We start from the raw sequence: 22,126 nt of genomic DNA on the forward strand, positions 1-22,126 counted from the left end.
TAGCCTGCAGCATTGCACTTTTCCTTCGTAAGTATCAGCTTCTCTGAGGTTCTTAGAGCACATGAGGTCCATCTTGGGCCTTAGTAGTGTTGATCTCCTACCTCCCCTAATCTCTCACTATTTTACCTCCTCTCCATTTTGGGGGGAGGCAGTTGGATTTCTTCTTTATGTTTATGTTGTTATATAATAGATGCTGAATGTTTTGGTTCTATTTTTTTGTGTGGTATTCTAGCCCATTTAAAGTTCGTCTTGCCACTTATCTGGAATTCTGCGTGCTCACTCGATCCTAGATTGGTTTTATCCCCCACCTTTTTTATGCATTTAATTGGGCACCTATAGGGAATTTAGAATTTTAATATCCAGGCAGTCATAATAAATTGGCTATGTCTGCACTGTGTAGTATGGTTGCCATTAGCCAAAAGTGGCGATTTAAATCAAAACTGAAATGAGATACAATTAAAAATTCAGTTTTTCTTTTGCCCTAGTCACATCTCTCATGGAAAGTGACAAGGCAGCTGTAGAACATGTCCGTCACTGCAAAAGGTTCTGTGGGATAATACTGGGCTATAAAACATAGACCATAATGCACATCAAAGAAATACCTATTTCTTAATCCCTAGTATTCTGATATTTTTTATGAGATATGATCTCCTCTCCAGGGGATATTGAGAATCAGTGAATGACTGTAAATGCAGAGAAGTGGGGACTTGAAAAGTGTAGTAAGTAATATGTTTTTGGATGTTTGGGCATAACTTGTACTTTGACTTTTCCGAAGAAAAATGCGATGACCATGTGTCTTGTGTTGTTTCTGTGCTTGTGGTGATTTGGCTGCTCTCTCTTTTCTAGGTGCTAAGAGATGGTGCTTGTGGGGTTCATCTCTGCCTGAGAATCAGGTGCTCTAGGCGCCAGAAAAGCCAACTCCGATCCTGGGATCGCTGCTTGAACAAGCCTTCTCTTCCAGCCAGCGCAGCCCAACAACCAAACCAGCCACTTTCTCTTAATGATGGGTATTGGTAAAAACACTACATCCAAGTCCATGGAGGCTGGGAGTTCAGCGGAAGGCAAATATGAAGACGAAGCGAAGCACCCCACTTTCTTCACCCTCCCGGTAACAGCATTCCCCGTCTTCCTTTCTTCTTGGATCACTCTAAAGTAGTTTCTGTATTGAATCAACCTAGGATTAGCTTTAATACTCATGTTTTCAGTGAAGGCTAAGGCACTTGAAAACCAAATGCTTCTCATGTGAGCCAGTCTCCAGGAGCCCTGTTGGCTGCCTATGGTTTTGGCCCTGTTCTCTGCCTAGAGCTCACCTGATGAGATTAACTCCAGGAAGGAAGCATGTGTTGCGGTTAATGTTGTAAAGCAGGCCCAGTGCTTACTCAACACTGGAGGATGTCGAAGGCTTAAATTCATCTCCAAAATTGTGTTCTTTTGAAATTGCCTGTAACCCAACGTCAGACTTGTATTGTAATGTGGGAGATTGAATGAATGACTTAATGAACCCAAATGGCCATGCTTTGCATTATGGCAGCAGCGTCCAAGATAGAGGTAGTTTTACTAGACAGGTGATATCACTCAGTAAAGGCTAATGACACACATCATTATATTCAGTGCTAGTATTTTCCAGATTAGGATTATGACTTGATGTGTAGAAAGTTACCTAAAGTGTTGGTTTTAAAAAGAAAACCACTTGCCCTGGCTGGTTTGGCTCAGTGGATAGAGCGTTGGCCTGTGGACTGAGGGGTCCTGGGTTTGATTCCGGTCAAGGGCACATGCCAGGGTTGCGGGCTCAATCCCCAGTGGGGGGCGTGCAGGAGGCAGCTGATCAATGATTCTCTCTCATCATTGATGTTTCCATCTTTCTTGATCTCCCTTCCTCTCTAAAATAAATAAAAATATATTAAAATAATAAAAAAGAAAACCACTCTTGAAAGGAAAAGATGGTGGAGTAGATAAACATGGTACTTACCTCCTCACATAACCACAGCAGAATTTACAACTAAATTACAGAAAAACCATCATTCAGATGGTTGAATGGAAGCCTTACAACTAAAAATTGAAGAAGAAGCCACAATGAGACTGGTAGGAGGGGCGGCGGGGCGGAACAGGCTGGTTTGACACCTCTGTGTGGTGGTTTTAATTGGGAAGGATATCTTGGCTGCAGAGGCCCCTGTGAGGAGCAAAGGATCCAAGCCACCCCTTCCCCCCAGCCCTCCCCCACACACACACCAGACCCCTCAGTTCAGGGTCCCAGTGCTGGGAAGAGAAGTCCCTATAACTTAAGGCTGTAAAAACCAGTGGGAATTGTAGCTGAGTGACATGAAGGGATTCTACTAGTAAAATTCCCAGGCAGTTCCTCTTAAAGGGCCCATACACGGACTTACTCAGATTCACTCCCTCTGAGCTCCAGCACTGGGGCAGCAGCTTGAAAGGGTCCAGGTACATACAGGGAGGAACTAAATTGTCTGGCATCAATATAGGAACTGGGGGGCAGTTTTCTCCCAGACAAAATTGCTGGGAGAAGTCATTATTCCTTTGCTGAGACCTCCCCACCATAGAGCCAACAGGAGCCATATCTGAGTCTCCATTAACTTATCCCACACTGTTCGCCCTGCCCTTGTGATTCCCTGAGACCCTGCCCCACCCAGTTTACAGCTCCACCTAATCTGTTTGCAGTAGCTTTTCCATATGAAGGGCCAGTCCTAGCTTAGGTTTCAGACTTTCCTGAAATCTCTCAAACAAGCAGCAGCTAGCCTCAGTGTGCCCCATACCTTTTAATAAGTGGCCCCAGGCTTGGCACTAGCAGCAGACTGCCAAGGTTCACAGCTTGGCCTCTCCTGGGTGCCTTCAAGCCCAACACAAGTAGCAGCTATGGCACAGGCAGTAGCTGACTTTTACCTCATGCAGTCCCCAGAGCTAGGATACCTAGTGGTCAGCTTCAGACCACGCCAGATTACAGCCCTACCACATCCGAGGGCAATACTCTCAAGGGGCGGACTCTGAGCACCAAAGCCCCACTGAAGCAAGTCCTCCATCAGGGTGTCTCCTGCACAGCAGCCCCTTTGCTGTCGCCGCAGCTGGTCCTCACAGCCTATTGGCCTGGAGGTAAATCCCTCCCAGTGATGCCAAGAGCAATCGGGACTCAACTATAAGAGGACAGTGCACACAAATAGAGGCGCATCTAGAGTGACCAGCTCAGGTGACTGGGGAGGCTGGGCCACTGGGCCTTACACAGGCCACTCTACCAATTCCAGGGGACATAGCAGCTCTACCTAATACATAGAAACAAACAGAGGGAAGCAGCCAAAATGTGGAAACAAACATGTCCCAAGTGAAAGAACAGAAGAAATCTCCAGAAAAAGAACTAAAACAATGGTTATTCTCAACCTGTGGGTTGCGACCCCTTGGACGGTTGAACGAACCTTTCACAGGGGTCGCGTAAGACCATCCTGCATATCAGATATTTACATTACGATTCATAACAGTAGCAACATTACAGTTATGAAGTAGCAACGAAAATAATTTTATGGTTGGGTCACAACATGAGGAACTGTATTTAAAGGGCCAGAAGGTTGAGAACCACTGGATTAGAGGAAAGGTATTTCAGCTAATCGAAGCATAATCTGTTGGAAAAAAGAGCAGATTTCCTGTTGGGATTTGATAAGGTGGTCTAGGAAGAAGATAGGCTATGGGAGGTTGCACGATGGTGATTACTGGTGGTTTCTTCCACCTCCTTTAATTTTACATGTTTTAAAGTATCCATATTTCTTCCCAGGCTTCAGGGTACACATGTATTGTCAGTGAAATGGAAACAGGAAGAAAACTTTCGTGTTCTTTCACTATATCTTTTTAATAGTTAGCGTATATTTCTATCCTGTCATCATTTTATTATTTGCATAACTATTTACAAAGAAATACGTTCATTGTGGAACATTTAGAAAACATAGAATGCTTTAATGAGGGGGAAATCCAAATCACTTAAAATCCTGTGAGCCAGGAAAACAACATTCTTATATTTTGTTGTACTTCTTTCCAGAGATGAAACAAATATTTGGTGGTTTGCTTTTTTAAATTCTGCTTTATAAAGCCCTTTAGCGTCATGTTATATCATGGCATAGCAATGCCATTGAAAACATCTTGTCGTTGACATAATAGCAAATCTTGAATCTAATTTTTCTACTTTTTTTTTCTTTCCAGTTTTTCTACTTTGTTGACATAAAGTTACAAATCTGCAGATAATTTTTATCGTAATTTATTTGAGCCAAATTGACCCAAGATCTCAAATGCTTCCAAGAAATGACAGTTTGCAGCTTCTTTCATGCATTTGGAATTAAGGAGGATTACATGAAGGTGGGAGAAAGCAAGGTGGGGATTAGATTATAGGGCAGCCAACAAGATTATGAGGGTGGGTGAGTTTTGGACAGCTCTGAAAAGAGGCATTTCAAATGTCTGTTAACCTAGATTCACAGAAACAATGGACAGGGCTTGCTTAAGGCAAAAATAAACCTTGTACTAAAGAAGTTATATGCCTGGGACATGGCTACCCACCATGACCTGCCTGGTTAGGAATTTACAATCCCATTACCCTGCGAGGTTACTTTCTGTAGAACCCCTTTTTGTCCACATCTTTCATTGGGACCTTGGGTTATTTCGAATTCATTGATATCATAAGTGATAACTTAGTGTATGTAACCGTATTGCAGTGGTTTGTACTCCCAGCCGCTCTGTGAGAGAGGACCCTCCCCTGCCAGTGCTGGATATTAGATTTAAAAAGCAGGAAATTAGTAAGTGAAAGACTTAACAACGTTTTAGTTTTGCATTTCAATGAGATGCGACACTTTTATCCCCATGTTCCTTGGCCATTTATATTCTCTCTTTTGTGAGTGTCTGTCTCCCCTACGCTGCAAGTTAACAGTTGCAGAGAGAATCCCTGGATCACATGTAGTTTGAGGGAAAAGCTATAGCACTGCCTGCTTTGGCAGCGTGGAGCCTGTCTTACCCATAGCCCCAGGGAAGAGGGATCTCTCACCTGGCTCCGGCTATGGAGAGCAGCTCCATGTTGGCTTTGCGCCTTAAGTGTCAGCCTCAGTTTATAGCACTCCGTGCCTGTGAGAACCTGTGCACTTACTCATGCTGGAACCGCAGATGATTGAGAGTGCATGAGATCATACATATCAGCACCAGATCATGTACACAGTGGGCAATTAATCAGTGTTTGTTCCACTTCTCTCATGCAACTCCACCATGCCCCTTGAACCAGAGAACAATGATGCAAAAGGGCAGGTAGGGGATCTGAAAGGGAACTAATGCTATGCCTGTTGTACAGATAGAACTAACGGGCTTTGGAAAACAATCTTGACTCCCTGAATAGGCTTCTTCCATCCAGGGCTAACAGGTGGGCCATGGAGGGGTGGGGACTACATGGGGAGTGGTTATGTAGGGGTTTTGTTTTTAAAATTTTCTCCCCTTTTTGATTTTTAGAGAGAGAGATAGAAAGAAACATCTATGAGAGTGAAACATCATCAGTCGGCTGCCTCCTGCATGCCCCCTACTGGAGATTGAGCCTGCAACCTGGGCATGTGCCCTGACCGGGAATCACACTAGTGACCTCTTGGTTCTGGGTAGATGCTCAACTGCGCTGAGCCACACTGGCCAGGCTGTAGGTATTTTTAATAGCCTCAGTCAGGATCCTGGAGGAAAGAGCTTATGGTCTGGAGTAAGGTCTCAATGCAAATGTGACAAAAACAGAAGGAATTACTTAAGCTCTCTGGCCATTAGTTTTCTACATCTATAAAAAGGGACTGAGAATAGCATTGGTCTCAGGCTTGTTACAGGGATTAAATGAAAGCATATGTAAATTTGTGAACACAGTACCTGGCACATATGAAATGTGCCATAAAGAGGAGAATAAAGAGAAACTAGTGGTTAGTTTAGCTAAAAGGTGAAAATACTTGACTTTTTTTTTTTTTTTTTTTTTTTTTAGCAAAATACTGAGATGGGGGAGAATCCTTTTGCTTCATCCCATCTTGAAGGGACTTCCTTGTGGCCATATTCATAGAAATCAGAAAAGAAGGGGATCCAGGTGGAAGGGTTTCCACTCTCACGCTTGATATGGTGGTGTGAGGGCCAGGAAAAGGGTTCCACGTGATACATGGTTGTAGGCAGAAAGCACACTTCTGTTGTTACGTGTGTTTGCTTAAAAGGGCTGGTACTTCTGCAGGCGGTTCTGTAACCTGCTTCATCGTATTTAACAAGACACCCTGGACCTCTTTCACAGAAAGTTCGAATGTATTTGCCTCATCTTCCTTTGCAGCAGCCTGTACCATAATTTTGTTAATTGTTCCTTAAAGGGAGTTCTAATTTTACATTTTTATTTATTTTTTAAACATTAGGTAATATACTAGAGGCCCGGTGCACGAAATTTGTGCATGGGTAGAATCCTTAGGCCTGGCTGGTGATCAGGGACGATCTGCAGGGCAACCAGCAGGGCAATCTCGGGGCCCCCACTTGCACCTGCCTTGGCTGGCCTGGCGCTGCCCGTTCGCCGGCCCCACCCCCCACTGCCCCTGCCGCCACCACTGGTTGGGGCCTGTGGGCTGGGGGCAGCTCCTGCGTTGCCCCCGGTGGTCAGTGCATGTCATAGTGACTGTTCGTTCCGCTGTTTGGTCGATTTGCACATTAGGGTTTTATATAGATAGATGATTCAAAATGTAAGAGTATAAAGGGTATAGAGTGAAAAGCCCCTTGCCTGGCCTTGTATACACCAATTCTCCCCACACACCACTTTTCAGAAATGGCTTACAAATATGTAAGCAAATATATTCTCATCTCCTTTTATACACACACGTGTGTGTATCTAGATGTCTATCTCTATAGTTCTGCTCTTGTTTTTTTCACTTAATAATATACAGAGTGGGTTTACAGTTGTGAGTATGCAAAACAGTTTATTCTTGTATTATTATTATTATATTATTTTCCATACAAACAACTGTTAACCTACTTTTGCCCAACCACGTAATGTTGTTGATGTCTGTACATCCCTATCAGAATGTTGGGTGCCCTATATATAACTACAGAACATCTATGGGATGGATGTCCCATAATTGATTTACATATTCCCCTTTGAAGATGTCCATTGTTTCTAATATTTTGAATAACCTTGCACATAGGATATTTCACTCAGATGTAAGAAAAAGATAAATTTCCAGGAATGGGGGGGACTGTTGGGGCAGAGGGTGTGCCTTACTAGGTTGAAGGGCACCACAGAGTGCCCTGTGTTGAGATCATTTCATTCCCATCGGCAAGGTGTGAGTGCCTGTTTTCCTACAGGCTTGCCAGGGAACATGGGTTGGACTGGTTTTCTTGGCCAATTTAGTCGATGGAAAAAGTTTTCTGTTGCATCTTCGTTTGAGTGAGGTTGAGACTCTTCAAATGTTCAAGAGCCATTTATATTCCTTATTTTCCTTTTGGGAATGTTGATTTTGTTTCTTGTTGATTCGTATCCCTTATATTTTCTTTACCTATCAGAAATGTAACTTTGTCAGCTATAATGTGTTATCACCTGGAAAGAATGGAAGATGACGGCTCTCTTGGGTGGCGTGCTGGAACTGGCTGGGTACCTTTGGGATCTGTTTTGTAATCAATTTGTGAATGGGGCTCCATAGCGACTTCCAGTTCAGCTCTTGCAGACATCACCTTGAAGGGGAGATGTTTGGTGAAGTGGCCAGTTCAGTGCCACATGAATCTGTGCACAGTAAATGTTAGTTCTCACCATCGTCATGGGATGTGTGGGAGCAGGAGCACCAACAGGGTTTTCAGTGTGAGCCTGTGACAGGCACATCAAACTGCCCTGCCCTTCAGGATAGGGGCCAGGAATGGGGAGAGGCAGGCATCTTTTGGCTCTTTTCAAAGGGCAAGTTGTGCTGGGGAACAGGTGGGACGAGCTGGAACCCTGAAGGTGCTCTGGCTGCTACAGCCCAGGAGCCCTCTGGAGGAGGCCATCTGGGAGAACAAGCGAAGGAGGCTGCGATTTGCAGGATTGGCTGAGCTGTGGGTGAAGTATTGGTTGCTCCAGAGGTTTTGCTTGCATGTGTCCACCCTGGGCTGCCATGTTTGAAGAAGCAGTGAGAGCAGATTAGGGGCTTTGCCTCCTCCACCAACTTTGGGATTGCTGGTGTGACGTTAGACCTGTCAGCTACATTTTTTTGGGTTGTCATCTAAGATTGACAAGCTCTGTAGGTTTAGCATATGCCATATTATACTCACTTTGATTTATTTTTCATGGAAGTTAATTTTGAAATTTCAGGTAATATTGAAGGCAGGTGGGAGATTTTTATGTTCAGTTAAAGGACTTGAGTTAAAGATGGGGAAACACTAATCTTGATATCTTTAGTCTATTTAAAACACATTTTAATTGTGGATATGGAGGAAATCGTGTGTGTGTGTGTGTGTGTGTGTGTGTGTGTGTGTAGGGAGGGTAAGAATAGTGTGTTACCTTTTTATTAAAGAACTAGAGGCCTGGTGCATGAAATCATGCACCGGTATGGTCCCTAGGTCTAGTCTGCTATCAGGGCCATCTTCCTCAGCTGTCAGCAGCCAGCCACGTCCCCCGCTGCTACCCACCCCGGTTCCCCATTTGCCATCCAGCGATGGGAGCCTTACGGTTGGGGGAGGGACTGAGAAGTTGGCCATTCCCACCCACTTGTTGGCCCCAACCCCACCACCGTTCGCCCTCTGTGTGTGGGGCGACTGGTGGGGCAGGGGCCTTGGCCTGGCACTGCCTGCATCTCCCCTACCCACCCCGGGTCCCCGTTCGCCATCGGTGATTGGAGCCTGCCAGCTGGGGAAAGGGACCGAGAGGAGGTCAGGGCATCTCATAGTGACTGGTCGAGCGGTCGTTCTGGTCGTTCTGGCTTTATGGTCGCTGGGCTTTTATTATATAAGACTAGAGGCCCAATGCACGAAATTCATGCAAGGGTCTCAGCCTTCATAGCCCCGGCTTCGTCCAGAAGGTCCGGCTGTCTGGTCTAATTAGCATATTACACTTTTATTATTATAAGTAGAAAGCAGTCAATTTGAGGAACTGTATCACTATTCTGAACATGATTGTTTTAATATAAAATGGTTCACTTAGCTATTAGACATATGACAGTGGTGGGCGAATCATACCAGATCCCAAAGAGAAAATAGATGCTAGTTGAGTCCTGAACCCTCTGATCAGAGGCTCAGGGTTTCCCAGGTACTTGAACTTTTCACCTTACAGGTACCTGCAGCCACTGACTGATTCCCTTTGGCTTCTGTTTGAGTAACACAGGCTTATTCCACTGTCAGTGTAAATGGGCATTGCTGTGAAATTGACATTCAGCATGATCTGCTTCACAGTTGTTCTTGTCATTCCTGTTTCCTGTACATTTGACCGTTTTAGGATTACTCTTCAAAACACATTCTTAAGCATTATTGTCTTAGCTTAGTAGAAATAAAGCAATAAAGGCATGATTTTTATTGAGCAATCAGCACACTCCTGCATCCAAAGGCAACATAACCCTGCATATTGGAAACAAGCAGAATCAACTGACAAATTTGGGCAGAGAAAACCTGCTTTCATAGCTGATGGAGTGACTGTGCAGTATTACTTTAGGAGGGGCATTTAACGCCGCAAGTTTGGTTTCAGATAATTTTGAGAAAGGACATGTTGTTCCCAAAGGATTTTTAAATCATCTGTGGAAATTTTAATAAAAACCTGATCAATTTCCTGAGATGGAAGATGCCAAGAGTCCCCTCTGTTATCTGTGATGCTATTAATAACACAAAAGGAAAGCTGTTTTTATTAAGTTTAGAAAGCTTTCCAAGACATGTTTTATTTCCCAGTTGAACTAATGTTTAGAGGTTCAAAAATGTGAAGCTTTGATAGTGTCAGACACATTTTTTACCCTTTTAAAAAATAAAGAGCTCAAGGCCTTTCCTGAAGAACTGACTTTAGCATTATTTTTAAAATTATATTTTATGTTTTTAAAAAAGTAGACCATCAGAATAGCTAACTTAAGAAACCAAAGGAAAAATAGTAAAACAGACTAGTGTTTTACTCCCTGGTGCCCTAATGTATCTTGTGTTCAGTCAGTGGGTGCCATTAACCTGGTACCCACCCATGTGACATTGAGGGGGCTCTAGGGGTGCAGATATGTGGCAGGACTGCATCCTCATTGCCTGGGCACAACAGGTGCTCAAACACAGTTTGTTGAATGAAAATATGAGCCCTTTCCTAGCCTGGGGAGCATCTGAATTTTATAGCACTTATTTAATTGTGTGTGGGAATGGAATAAGTCTGGGGGAAATCTCCTCTTTTATGCCACATATACAGATTAAAATTTTTTTTGAGGTGAAATTCACACAAAATTGAAATTTAAAAGTGAGCAGTTCAGTGACATTGAACACATTCACAATGTTAATGGAGCCATCACCTCTGTCTAGTTCGGAAACATTTTCATCACCCCAAAAGGAGACCCTGAGGCCACTGGGGATGAATTTGGGTGAAGGTTAGCTTTGGCTAGGATAGGGCGTGAACTCAGATCTGGGCTTCTCTGATGATTTAGTAACTAAACATTATTGTTTTAAGACAGTTCATCCTGAGTGTATGTACCTCTTGGCTTCTCAGTAGGTGGAGGGCTGCTGTGCTAGGACTTGGAGCCTGGTTCTGATAGTAAGGTAGAGTTTCATTTTGTGGACGTAAACTTGTCTGGGAACATGTATCCTGCTGGCAGCTAGTTTCACAGGCAGGCAAACGCCACAGACCCTGTTGGCTTGTGTAAAAAGACATACATGTCTTAGAGATAGTTTTAAAAGCAACCTTTGGCCTTGGCCGGGTAGCTCAGTTGCTTATAGCATTGTCCTGATACGCCAAGGTTGAGGGTTCAATCTCCGGTCAGGACACATACAAGAATCAACCAATGGCCTAACCCAGTGGTCGGCAAACTGCAGCTCGCGAGCCACACGCGGCTCTTTGGCCCCTTGAGTGTGGCTCTTCCACAAAATACCATGTGTGGGCGCGCACGTACAGTGCGATTGAAACTTTGTGGCCCATGCGCAGAAGTCGGTATTTTGTGGAAGAGCCACAACCAAGGGGCCAAAGAGCTGCATGTGGCTCGCGAGCCACAGTTTGCTGACCACTGGTAACCTGTTTGGCTCAGTGGATAAAGCGGACTGAGGGGTCCCAGGTTCGATTCCGGTCAGGGGCATGTACCTTGGTTGTGGGCACATGCCCAGTGGGAGGTGTGCAGGAGGCAGCTGATCGATGTTTCTCTCTCATTGATGTTTCTAAGTCTTTCTCCCTCTTCCTTCCTCTCTGTAAAAAATCAATAAAATATTAAAAAAAAGAATCAACCAATGAATGCATGAATAAGTGGAATAACATGTTGATGTTTCTCTCTCTCTTTCTCCCTTCCTCCTCCCTCCCATTCTCTCGCTCTCTCTAAAATCGATCAATATAAAAAAAGCAACTCTTTATTTGAAATGATATAAGAAAATTTGCCCTGTAAGAATGATGTACCAGTTAATCAAGATATTTGGCATACTTTAAAACTAGCTTCAGACTGGGGTTGTAATCGGTATGACCTTGAATGAGAAATTAAATTTTTCTTTGGTCCTATGTCTTCAATCACAAAAATAAGTGGATTAAATCTCTCTGGACTGCTTCAGTCTAAGCTATATTGGAACTTTAGTCTTTCTAATTTCTTCCTGTTGTAAAAATTAATTGTCCTCATTATAGAAAATTACCAACATATATAAAGGGAACAAGAAGGTAAAAATGGTCTGATTAAAGACAACCACTGTTAATATTTTGGTGTACATCTTTTTTATTACTCGTTTAAAAAAGTATTCAAGTAACATATGAATATGTACTGATTATAAAAGATCCAAATGCTAAAAAGGATGGTTGGGAGTGAGAAGTGAAAGGTGCCCATCTTTTCTCCTTGCCCCTGGGTAAGCCTTCATACTGGTTAGTGACTGGATCCTTTACCAAACATTTAGACACAGGGAGGTTATTACATTTTTATTGTATTGTATTTTATTTTATTTTATTTATTTTACTAGCACAACTGGGATAATTCTAGGCTTACTGTTTTGTGACTTTTTTTAACCGTATTTCTTGGAGTTCTTGTCAGTACATCAATTTTCTTTTAATGGCTGAGTATTATTCTAAAAATGCATATAGCATAATTTAAGGATGTCTTTTTGATGAACATTTAGGTTGTTTCCAAGTACTCAGTATTTTGAGTAATGCTGCAATTGTCAACCTTGAACATACACTTGCATGGCTCTGTTTGAAGGATAGGTTTCTCTGAGTAGACTTGCTGGTCCCAGAACATGCCCGTTCTAAATCCCAGTGCTAAGTTCCCCTTCACAAAGGGAACCAAGGTACCCCATTCCACCAAGAGCATAGTCTCTGTAATACCTTAAAGTAGCTTTTCTCCCACACCCTGCTCAACACCAGATTCCCCTCTAAGAATTTCCCCCTAATTTATGCTACAAAACTAAATTTAATTTAATGTTCATTTCTATAATTTTAAGTGAGGTTCAAAAGCTCTCTGTGTTGTGTGTTTTTGGGGGTGGGGGGTGGTGGGGCAACTTAATTTTTTCCTGTGCATTTGCATGCTCCTACCCTGTGCCATTTCCTTTGGATTGTGTGTATTATGGATTTGCAGGTGTTCTTTGTGAAATTCTGATGCCAGTCCTGTTAGGTGTCGCACCGTATTTCCTCTTATGCCATCACTCATCTTTCACTTCCCTTTATGGTAGTTCACAATACCAGAATTTAAACATTTTTATACTTTTCTTCTTTGTGTTTTTAAAATGTAGTTGTTGGATTCATACGAACAATTATTTTCAGTATTATTTTTCAAGACAGGCAGCCAGGACCTGAGTCGCCTGTGTCGCAGGGCATGCATGCAAGGGGTTGTTACTCAGAGAGCGCAGTGAGAGTGCTGTTGGGCCACTTCCTCCGTAGGGATGGCACTTGGAAGTCATTATCTTTACTCGGGAAGGCAGCTCAGTATGTCTCTCCCTGGCTCAGAAACAGCAGCTTTTGTCCCTCAGCCAAACGCGGGGGAGCCCAGTTCTTCTGCTTTCTTTGGATGTTCTATTTCGAGTCTCCCTCAGCTGACCCTCCTGTTCACGCAGCCTCCCTCTGTGGGACACGTGGTATGTTTCTCCTCTAGCAAAACACACATGTGGTTACTAATGCAGCACACACTAGTTGCGAGTTTCATTTAAGAACACCGCAGATTTGGCTAAATTGATAGGTAAAAAATGCAGTTTTTGTCTCTTAAGAGAATTACAAACAACTTCGGGGGGAAATGTTTCCGTACTGCAGAGAGAAATACTGTGAAACAGCCTTTAAATGCAGTGTTTCTCTTCAGGTGGTGATAAATGGAGGCGCCACGTCCACTGGTGAACAGGACAATGAAGACACAGAGCTCATGGCGATCTACACAACAGAAAACGGCATTGCAGAAAAGGTACCCACTTCCATCGCCACCCCTGCTCCCCGCCGCGGCTGTCCCAGGTTCTGTCCAGGACGTGTTCTTCGTCTGGGTTTTGTCTCTACCCTGCGGAGTGGGTGTGTGTGTTCTCTGTATAATGGAAATAGAAGTGATGAGGAGTGGAAGTTACTAATTTTTTAAAATCCTCACCTGAGGATATGTTTATTGATTTTATTTTTTTAGAGAGAGGTTGAGAGACCGAGAGAGACAGAAACATTGATTGCTCTCGTACGTGCTCCAGGAATCAAAAGAAGTTACTAATTTTTAATTGTCTTAATGGCAATTAAGCTAAGTCTCATATAGAGGCCCTTATTTATATATTTTTAAAAGCCTCACTCAGCATGCCACAGGGAAGGGGTTAAGAATTTGGTTCTGGGTGCTAATGTGACTCAGACCCTGATAATTACTTAAACTCTCTGGCATCAGTTGCTTCATCTCTAAAATGGAAATAAACAAATTTGTCTTAGGGTTGTTGTGAGGGTTAAATGAAATAATATATGTAAAGTTACTGGCATTGTGTCTGGTACATACTACGTGTGCTTGACTAAGAGAATGAGAGAATGCAGTAGATAGTTTATTGTAGACTATGAAAACGCCTTTAATGAAGGAAGCTCTGACCAAAGCAATAGAAATCCCACTAAAAGTGGGAGAATCTCCTTTTGCTTCATCCTGTCTCCTTAACGGTCAGTCTGTGTGACCATTTTCCTAGATGCCAGGAGAACTGCCCAAAGAGGGGCCAGATAATCTGGACTTTTTTTCTTTGTATCTGACACATGTGAAAAGTTTGATAATATGGCATTTTCAGATTGCATTGCAGCCCTGAGACTTCTTACTTTCATTTGATAGACTTATTTATTGATTTTATTTTAGAGAGACAGGAAGGCGGGGGGAAGAGAAAGAGAAAAACAGTGATTTGTTGTTCCACTTCTTTATACATTCATTGGTTGATTCTTGCATGTGCCCTGACTGGGGATCAAACCCGCAGCCTTGGGGTATCAGGACGATGTTCTAAATAAATTTTAAAAATAGATTTTAACTTTATGGTGACAGTTACTAATTTGATCCACTTATATAATGAGGCATTAATTCTAGAATCACTGCTTTGTATTATAGACAGTAGATTCTGTATATTCTTCTCACAAAGACCACTAGAAAGTTGACACATGCAAATATAGTACCCAACGTGGTTGAGTGCAACAATTTTGCAGTATAGTCATTGCAGTGATAACAAATATTATATTGGAATTTTGGAATAATCAAATTTTTATGTATGTGTGGTTTCTTTTTAAAATGTCTAGTCTGTGAGATAGACATTTCATTTTTGGGTATCTTGATCAGTATTGCTGTTATTTGGTCAAGCTATTATAAATTAGACTAGAGTCATGCTGAATGTGGAAATTCCTGTGGTGTTGGATTCCACACTGCTCCTCAGAGTGCAGAGATGAGAGCAGCTACGGTCAGTGTGTACGCTGATGCCTGAAGTCTAGGCTTGCTTGGGCCTCAACATCTTGTAGCAAAGTGCTTCTGAATTTATAGACTTGTTGGGTTGCATCCAGTGCTAAGGTCCTGGGTCCTTAATCACAGAGCTAGATGTTTCTAACTCTCTATCTCTCTCCCTTCCTCTCTGTAAAAAAATCAATAAAATATATTTAAAAAAAGAAACATCGATGAGAGAGAAACATCGATCAGCTGCCTCCTGCACACCCCCCACCGGGGATGTGCCCGCAGCCAAGGTACATGTCCTTGACCGGAATCGAACCTGGGACCCTTCAGTCCACAGGCCGACGCTCTATCCACTGAGCCAAACCAGTCAGGGCTCGTTGTTTTGATTTGCATCTCTCGGACGATTAGTGACTTTGAGCATGTTTTCATATGTCTCTTGGCCTTCTGTATGTCCTCTTTTGAAAAGTGTCTATTTAGGTCCTTTGCCCATTTTTTGATTGGATTGTTTATCTTCCTTTTGTTAAGTTGTATGAGTTTTCTGTAAATTTTGGAGATTAAACCCTTATCTGAAAAAGCATTGGCAAATGTGTTCTCCCATACAGTGGGCTTTCTTGTTGTTTTGTTGATGGTTTCTTTTGCTGTGCAGAAGCTTTTTATTTTGATGTAGTCCCGTTTGTTTATTTTCTCCTTAGTCTCTATTGCCTTAGGAGCTGTATCAGTAAAGATATTGCTACGACATATGTCTGCTATTTTGCTGCCTTTGGAGTCTTGGAGGATTTTTATGGTTTCCCATGCTGCTCCCATTTTCTGATACTGAATGTGGCAGTGAAGAAATGTGATCAGTCTTTTTCTTCTTATTAGTATCTTTATCTTTTGCCTGTCTTATGGATTCTTTATCTTTGATATTCAGTAACTTTACTTAGATATGTGTTGCTGTTTTTTGGGGATTTTTCGGGGGGTGGTGGTGATGGTAAAGAATTATGAATTTATTAGGTCATCTGAAAACCCAGATGAGCTGAGGCCCAAAATGGCGCCAGTAGCCAGGGACGGGGTGTCAGAGATTTTAAAGGACTTTAGGCAGGCTTTTTCTGGGCGGAAAATTCTCTGGGCGGGTCCTGAGGGGAAAGATAATGGTGTTAGCAAGTGGAATGTAGTATCAGGGAAAGGGAATGTCTGTTGTGAAATGATTTCAATGTCAGTTCTCAGGGAAGGGGATATCCATGCGATATTTGATCAGACCTAACATTCCAGCCTTTTGTTTTATGGAGTAGGGGGAAGGGCATATCTTCTGTAGATACTTCCTGCTGAGGGGGTGGACTTTGATTGTCGTTGGCTGGAACACTGTAGACTTCTCATGGTTGGAGCGAGGGGTTGCCGCAGCATGATGTCCCCAAGAGACTGGTCAGTGAAGGCTCAAAAGCCATCCTGCTGAGTGACTTGGGAGGAAAAAGCTGGTCCTGAGGCTGCCAGTGTCACTTGTCTGGTTTTGCTGCTTTTCTGGACCTGAATCTGAAATACAGCTGAGGCCCAGATGTTATCTTTAGGGAGGAAAAGATCAGAGGTCTAAGCTGCCTGACTAGTAATATGAAAGATCAGGGGTCCAACCACATGACCAGTTAGTTACCCTGGGGGCGACGTTCTTGTTTTCCCAGTTTGCCCCTTGCTCTAGGCATCCAGAATTTTCTGACCTGGCCCATCGTCCTTGCTCTGGAGTCAAAGGGAGTTGAGGTCTGGGCACAAAAGGCGGTTGTGATGGTGTCTAGGAGTGGTATTTCCTGAGTACAAGTAGGGCTTGTAACCTGGTGGAGACCAACTTTTATACATTTTAGTATTAACGGGGGCAAAAGCTGGAACAATAAGAATTATGACAAATGGTCTGATGGGAGGAAAGAGACATTAGTTTGGAGGGTTTCTTCTCTTGGCTTCATTTGTCCTTGGTTTAGGAAGATAGAATTTAGTAGATGGCTACCTGCTGCTTGGCATCTGGATTTTCTAGATGGCTGGAAACGGCTGTTTTAACTATGTCAGTTTCCCTAGCAAACTGCTGTTTAATTATCTCAGTTTCCCTATTCTACTTGTCTTGGGTTACTGCTTACAAATTTAACTCATTTTCTTTTTCTCTCAAAATGCCTGTCCATGCCTCTGCCTTTTATTACCAAAACCATACACTTTCTTTCCAATGTAATTAGAATTCTTAACTCTTAGAAACCTTAATTTTCTAATGATAACCAAGAAGTAAACCGCCAGCATTCTTAGATTGGCATTTATGAACACTCTCACTTTCAAGAAACACAACTTCAATAAGACATCATATTAACAGTTCAAAATCTACTTTATAGATTTTCTGTAACATAAACTAAAATCAGGTGAACTTAAAACTTGTTGAAGTATTTAGATGTTTATCATTTAACCCAGCAAAGCGCCAAAGCTTTTAAAAAGACTTTGGAAAATTATGTATAGGCCCTATGAAGCTGGAGGGGGGTGCTGGGAGCAGGCCCCGCAGCCTGTTCTAGGACAGTAGTTTCCAGGCCTCCGGCCACTTGTATTAAAACTAGCACATTTTTCCTTAGAGATAACATGCTAAGATTTGGGTAATAATGAGTTCAGCCTCTGATAATAGCCACTGTTAAGTAAGAATTTGCAGTTTTGCAGTAAAGAAAATAGTTCTTTGGAAAGGGCAGGGGGGTGAGAAGGTGCTGAGGTGAGAGCAGCTTCCAGAGCATTAAAGGGAGTGAGAATGCTGGCCTTGGGATCTAAAGGCTCAGTGAGGGGGTCCCTTCACTGCGTCATGGAGGAGCTTTGCGAGACGGCTGAAGTCGGGAACCCAGAGGCGAAAGTACACAGCGAGCCTGAGAAAGGAGAGTATTTCTTGTCTAGAGGAGGGGACAGTTATGGAGGAGATAAGGTGTTTACGGTCCAAGGTAATGGCTCGACTTTGCGGGGTGAGAGTGAAACCAAGGTAGGTGACTGTGGTTTGGGACAACTGGGCTTGATGAGGGGATACGTGGTAGCCCTGGTTGGGCACCGAGGTAGAACGAGGAAAGAGTGGATAGAGGGGGTATTTTAGTAAGATGCAGTGTAGAGGTGAGGTGTGGCTAATGGCTGTGAGACTAATCCGTCAGCCCCATAGTAGAGACTGAGGGGAAGGGACAGTGAATTCAGGCAGAATGAGTGGCCCCCGTGTCAGTTAAAAAGGAGATCAGCTTACCTGCTCCACAGTCGTCACCGAGGCTCTGTTCTAGTGATATAAGTCTGTGGGGCTTTGTCAGGGCCTGGGCAACTTCAGTTTTTGGTGGCCAGTCCCAGGAGGTGTGGAAGCTCCAGACCGGATCCAGAGGGCGGCCTTGCTGGACTGGCTGAAATTTGACTTGGAGTGGCCAGACTACAGTCTGATTTCCAGTGGCCTTCCGCACCTTGGGCAGGGTCCCGGTGGGGTTCTCGAGTTTGGGCAGGACTTGGCCAAGTGTCCTTCCTTCTTGCATTTGAGGCATGGGCCCGGAGGAGGCTGAGCCCCTGACCTCTCCTTGGTTGGAGGACCGGCACTTCAGGAGAGTAGTGGCTAGGAGCTGAAAGGCTTCCTCTGGGCCTAGCCTTGTCCTGATCTCGCTTTTGTTTTTGGATTTGTGTCTCCGCATCGCTGTTTTTAAGACCTTAAAGGCCAGATTAACGAGGTCTTTTTGAGGGGTTTGTGGACCTGTGTCTATTTTTCAAAGTTTGCGGCGTATGTCGGGGCTGATTGGGATATAAAGTGGGTGTTCGGAAGAAGGGTTCCCTCTGGGAAGGTGGGGACAAGGTGGTAAACTTCTGTCAGGCCTCCATGAGGCGGGAGAGGAGGAGAGCTGGTTTTCGTCAGAGCCTTGAGTGATTTCATTAAATTTGTCATAGTTCACTGCCTTATGGGCAGCCTTTTTGAGTCTAGCAATGAGACAGATGATCATGTGACTACGAAGCCGGCGCCCTGGGGAATTGACCTGATAATCCCATCTCGGGTTAGTTTGGGGGAGCCAGTCAGCTCCAACTGGGTTGGCTGGCGTGTCCTGTCTATGGAGGGCATCAGCATGGTCCTGAGCTGCTTGCCAAATGCACTCCTTCTTCTCTGGGGTCAGAGAGGAGGACAGGGTGACATAGATGTCGTGTCAGGTCATAGGAGTGGGTCAGGTACCGGAATTCCTTAGTAAAGGTGGTTGGATTGGTGGAGAAAGACCCAAGACGTCTCTCAATCTGTGCGAGGCTGGACATGGAAAATGGGATGTGTACCTGGACAATGCCCTTGGCCCTGGCCACCTCTTGCAGGGGAAGGACAAGGGCTGGAGTCTGGCTGTCTGGGAAGGACTAAAAGGAGAACTTGGTAAGGAGGTTGAGGAGGTGGACAGAGGGGTGGAGTCTGAGGACAGGGGGGCATTCGGAGGAGGGACATAAGAGGTGGGTTTGGGGGACCTGTCGGGGAGCGGAGAATCAAGTGATCGGGAGGGTCTGAAGGACCTGGTGGGTTGGAGAAGGACAATCAGAAGCCTTAGGGTGTAAAGCTCCGGGGTTGGCAGAAGGGCGTTTTGGGTGGAGTCAGATTTGATAAGGAAGCAAGTTTGAGAGAGAAGGATGATTGCGGAGAGTAAAGAAGCCTGGATGTAGGGGATCTCTGACTACTTCCTATTGCGGTGACAGAAATTATTTAAGACGCAAAGAATGTTCAAATCGAAAGCTCCATTCTTGGGCCAATGCGAAAATTTAGAGTGTGGATAAGGCTCTTTGGCCGGACCTCCGTGGAAGGGCCGAGTGTGTGAAGATAATGGGGGAGACATCCCAGAGGAGTTTTTTTTTTTTTTTTGGGGGGGGGGGGAGATGGAAAGAGAAGTCCCAGTGGTGTAAATTAGGAAGAGGAGGTAAGAAACAAAGGGAGACGGGGGTGGGGGGGGTGGGGGGGGTGGGGAGCTAGACTAGAGGGAGGGCGTCCCCACCGGCGAGTCAGGCTCCAGAGTGAGGAAGAGAGTCTAATCCATGTGGTGGGCTCCTGGGGCCGAGGCCGGACTGGGGAGGCTTTCTGGCCCAGCGCTGGGTCCTTTGTCTGAGATGGCAAATCAGAAACCCAGAGGGCTGACCCAGTGTCACTTAGCAGAGATAAAATGCGCCGGTGTTGAGTGCAGGGTCAGTACTGGGAAGGAGAGAGAGGTCCCAGATCTGGCAACCTCCCTGGCTGGTTCGGGAGGGCCCGTGAGGGGGGGAGGCCTAATCGAGGCCACAATCATGTCACTCGAGTAGGATTTGGAGGTGAGCCCAGGTCAAGCTGCTGCCGCCTAGCAAACTTGGGGTGATTGAAGCCAGGGTGATGGCTCCCCTTCCCCGTGGAACCCTCCCGGGTCTCTGCACCTAATGCTAGGGTCAACGAAGGAGGAACGCACGAGGCCAAAAGTATAAATAACGAATTATGAAATTGTTAGGTCATCGGGAAACCCAGACTGAGCCCCCAAATGGCGCCTGCCTGCGTAGATATGTTTTGATGCTGACCATTCTGGGTCAGTTTTTTCTGGCACTTTTAATATGTAGTGTCAAAGCTCCTGTTACTTTAGGAAAGCAGTCTTGAATTATATCTTTACTTTTTGTTCCAGTCTGTTCTTTTGATTTTATTTCATGGCTCCAGTTACAAATATTTTGGATCTCCGTTGCCTGCTTTCTCTAGCTATCATTTCTCTCTAATATGTTTTTTTCACTTACATTGTTTTATTTTATTTTTTGTTTATAGTCTGTGACCCTTACACTTCTTTTAAATGTCTATTTTTTCTCTTGTGCTCTCTCTTTTTTTTAAAAGTCCTCACCCGAGGATATTTTTTCCATTGATTTTTCAGAGGGCATAAGGGAGGAAGGTAAGGGAGAGAGAAAACATCGATATGAGAGAGACATATTGAATGGCTGCCTCCTGTAAGTGCCCCTACTAGGAATGCGGAAAGAACCTGCAATCCAGATATGTGCCCATGACCAGAATTGAACCCGTGAGTGACCCTTTGGTGCACGGGCCAATGCATTAACCACTGAGCCAAGCCAGCCAGTGACTTTCATTTTTCTTTTTTTCCCCCTTTACTTTTGTCCAAATTCTGTCAATTCATGTTTTATTTCTGTTTGTCTTTTAATTTCTGTTTTAAGGTCTTCCTAATACACTTGATTATTATTAATTAAAAAATATTTTTACTATTGCTTTCAGAGAGGAAGGTAGAGGGAAAGAGAGATAGAAACATCAATGATGAGAGAATTATTCATTGGCCTGCTCCTGCACGCCCCCTACTGGGGATCGAGCCCTCAACCGGGCATATGCCCTTGACCGGAATCGAACCCGGGACCCTTTAGTCTGCAGGTCAACATTCTGTCCACTGAGCCAAACCAGCTAGCTAGGGCTACAGTTGATTTTTGAGTTTTTAAGATATCTGAATTGTTCTTTATAATTCACTGAGTACTTGGAGGGTCTTTCTAATTTATAAAAATGTCCTTTATTTCTTGGAAATGTTCTTATTTCTTTGATTAATTCTTATATTCTGTTATCTTGGTTGTATTCTGACTTTTAAAACCATTACAATTTTTTTTTTAAACATATTTTATTGATTTTTTACAGAGAGGAAGGGAGAGGGATAGAGAGTTAGAAACATTGATGAGAGAGAAACATCGATCAGCTGCCTCCTGCACACCTCCTACTGGGTATGTGCCCGCAACCAAGGTACATGCCCTTGACCGGAATCGAACCTGGGACCCTTGAATCCACAGGTCAATGCTCTATCCACTGAGCCATACCGGTTAGGGCAACCATTACAATTTCTTATCCATATTTGTCTTTTTGTTATTTTTGGAACATATCTATCTTGTTTTTAGTTTGTAACACCTCTTTTATTGTCTTTTTTTTTTTTTAAGGAGAGAGGGAGGGAGAGAAACATTGGTGTGAGAAAGAATCATTGATTGGGTGCCTCCCGTTCACACCCTGGCTGGGGATTGAACTGCAACCTGGGCATGTGCCCTGCCCCGGAATCAAACCCTCTACCCTTCGGTGCATGGGACAGCACTCCAACCAGCTGAGCCACACAGGCTAGGGCGACTGTTGTGTTTGCTTTTATTTACTGATTAGTGATTTTTAAAACGGCATTTATTTCTTCCCAGGTTCAAATTAAATT

At 43.9% G+C, this 22,126-nt stretch overlaps 1 protein-coding gene across 2 annotated transcripts in view; it reads left to right on the forward strand.

Annotated features, from left to right (window-relative positions):
- Positions 1-22,126, forward strand: part of SLC23A2 (solute carrier family 23 member 2) — a 125,407-nt gene that overhangs the window by 49,673 nt on the left and 53,608 nt on the right. For both annotated transcript variants that reach the window (XR_013996299.1, XM_081096804.1), the window contains exons 3-4: positions 847-1,108; positions 13,413-13,511. Coding sequence is in view for 1 of the 2 variants with exons in the window: in XM_081096804.1 (XP_080952930.1) it covers positions 1,001-1,108; positions 13,413-13,511 (207 nt within the window). In the remaining variant the exon portion in view is untranslated. The remainder of the gene's footprint in view (positions 1-846; positions 1,109-13,412; positions 13,512-22,126) is intronic.

This window comes from Myotis nattereri (assembly GCF_964212035.1).
Source record: "Myotis nattereri genome assembly, chromosome: 8".
Classification (NCBI taxonomy): domain Eukaryota; kingdom Metazoa; phylum Chordata; class Mammalia; order Chiroptera; family Vespertilionidae; genus Myotis; species Myotis nattereri.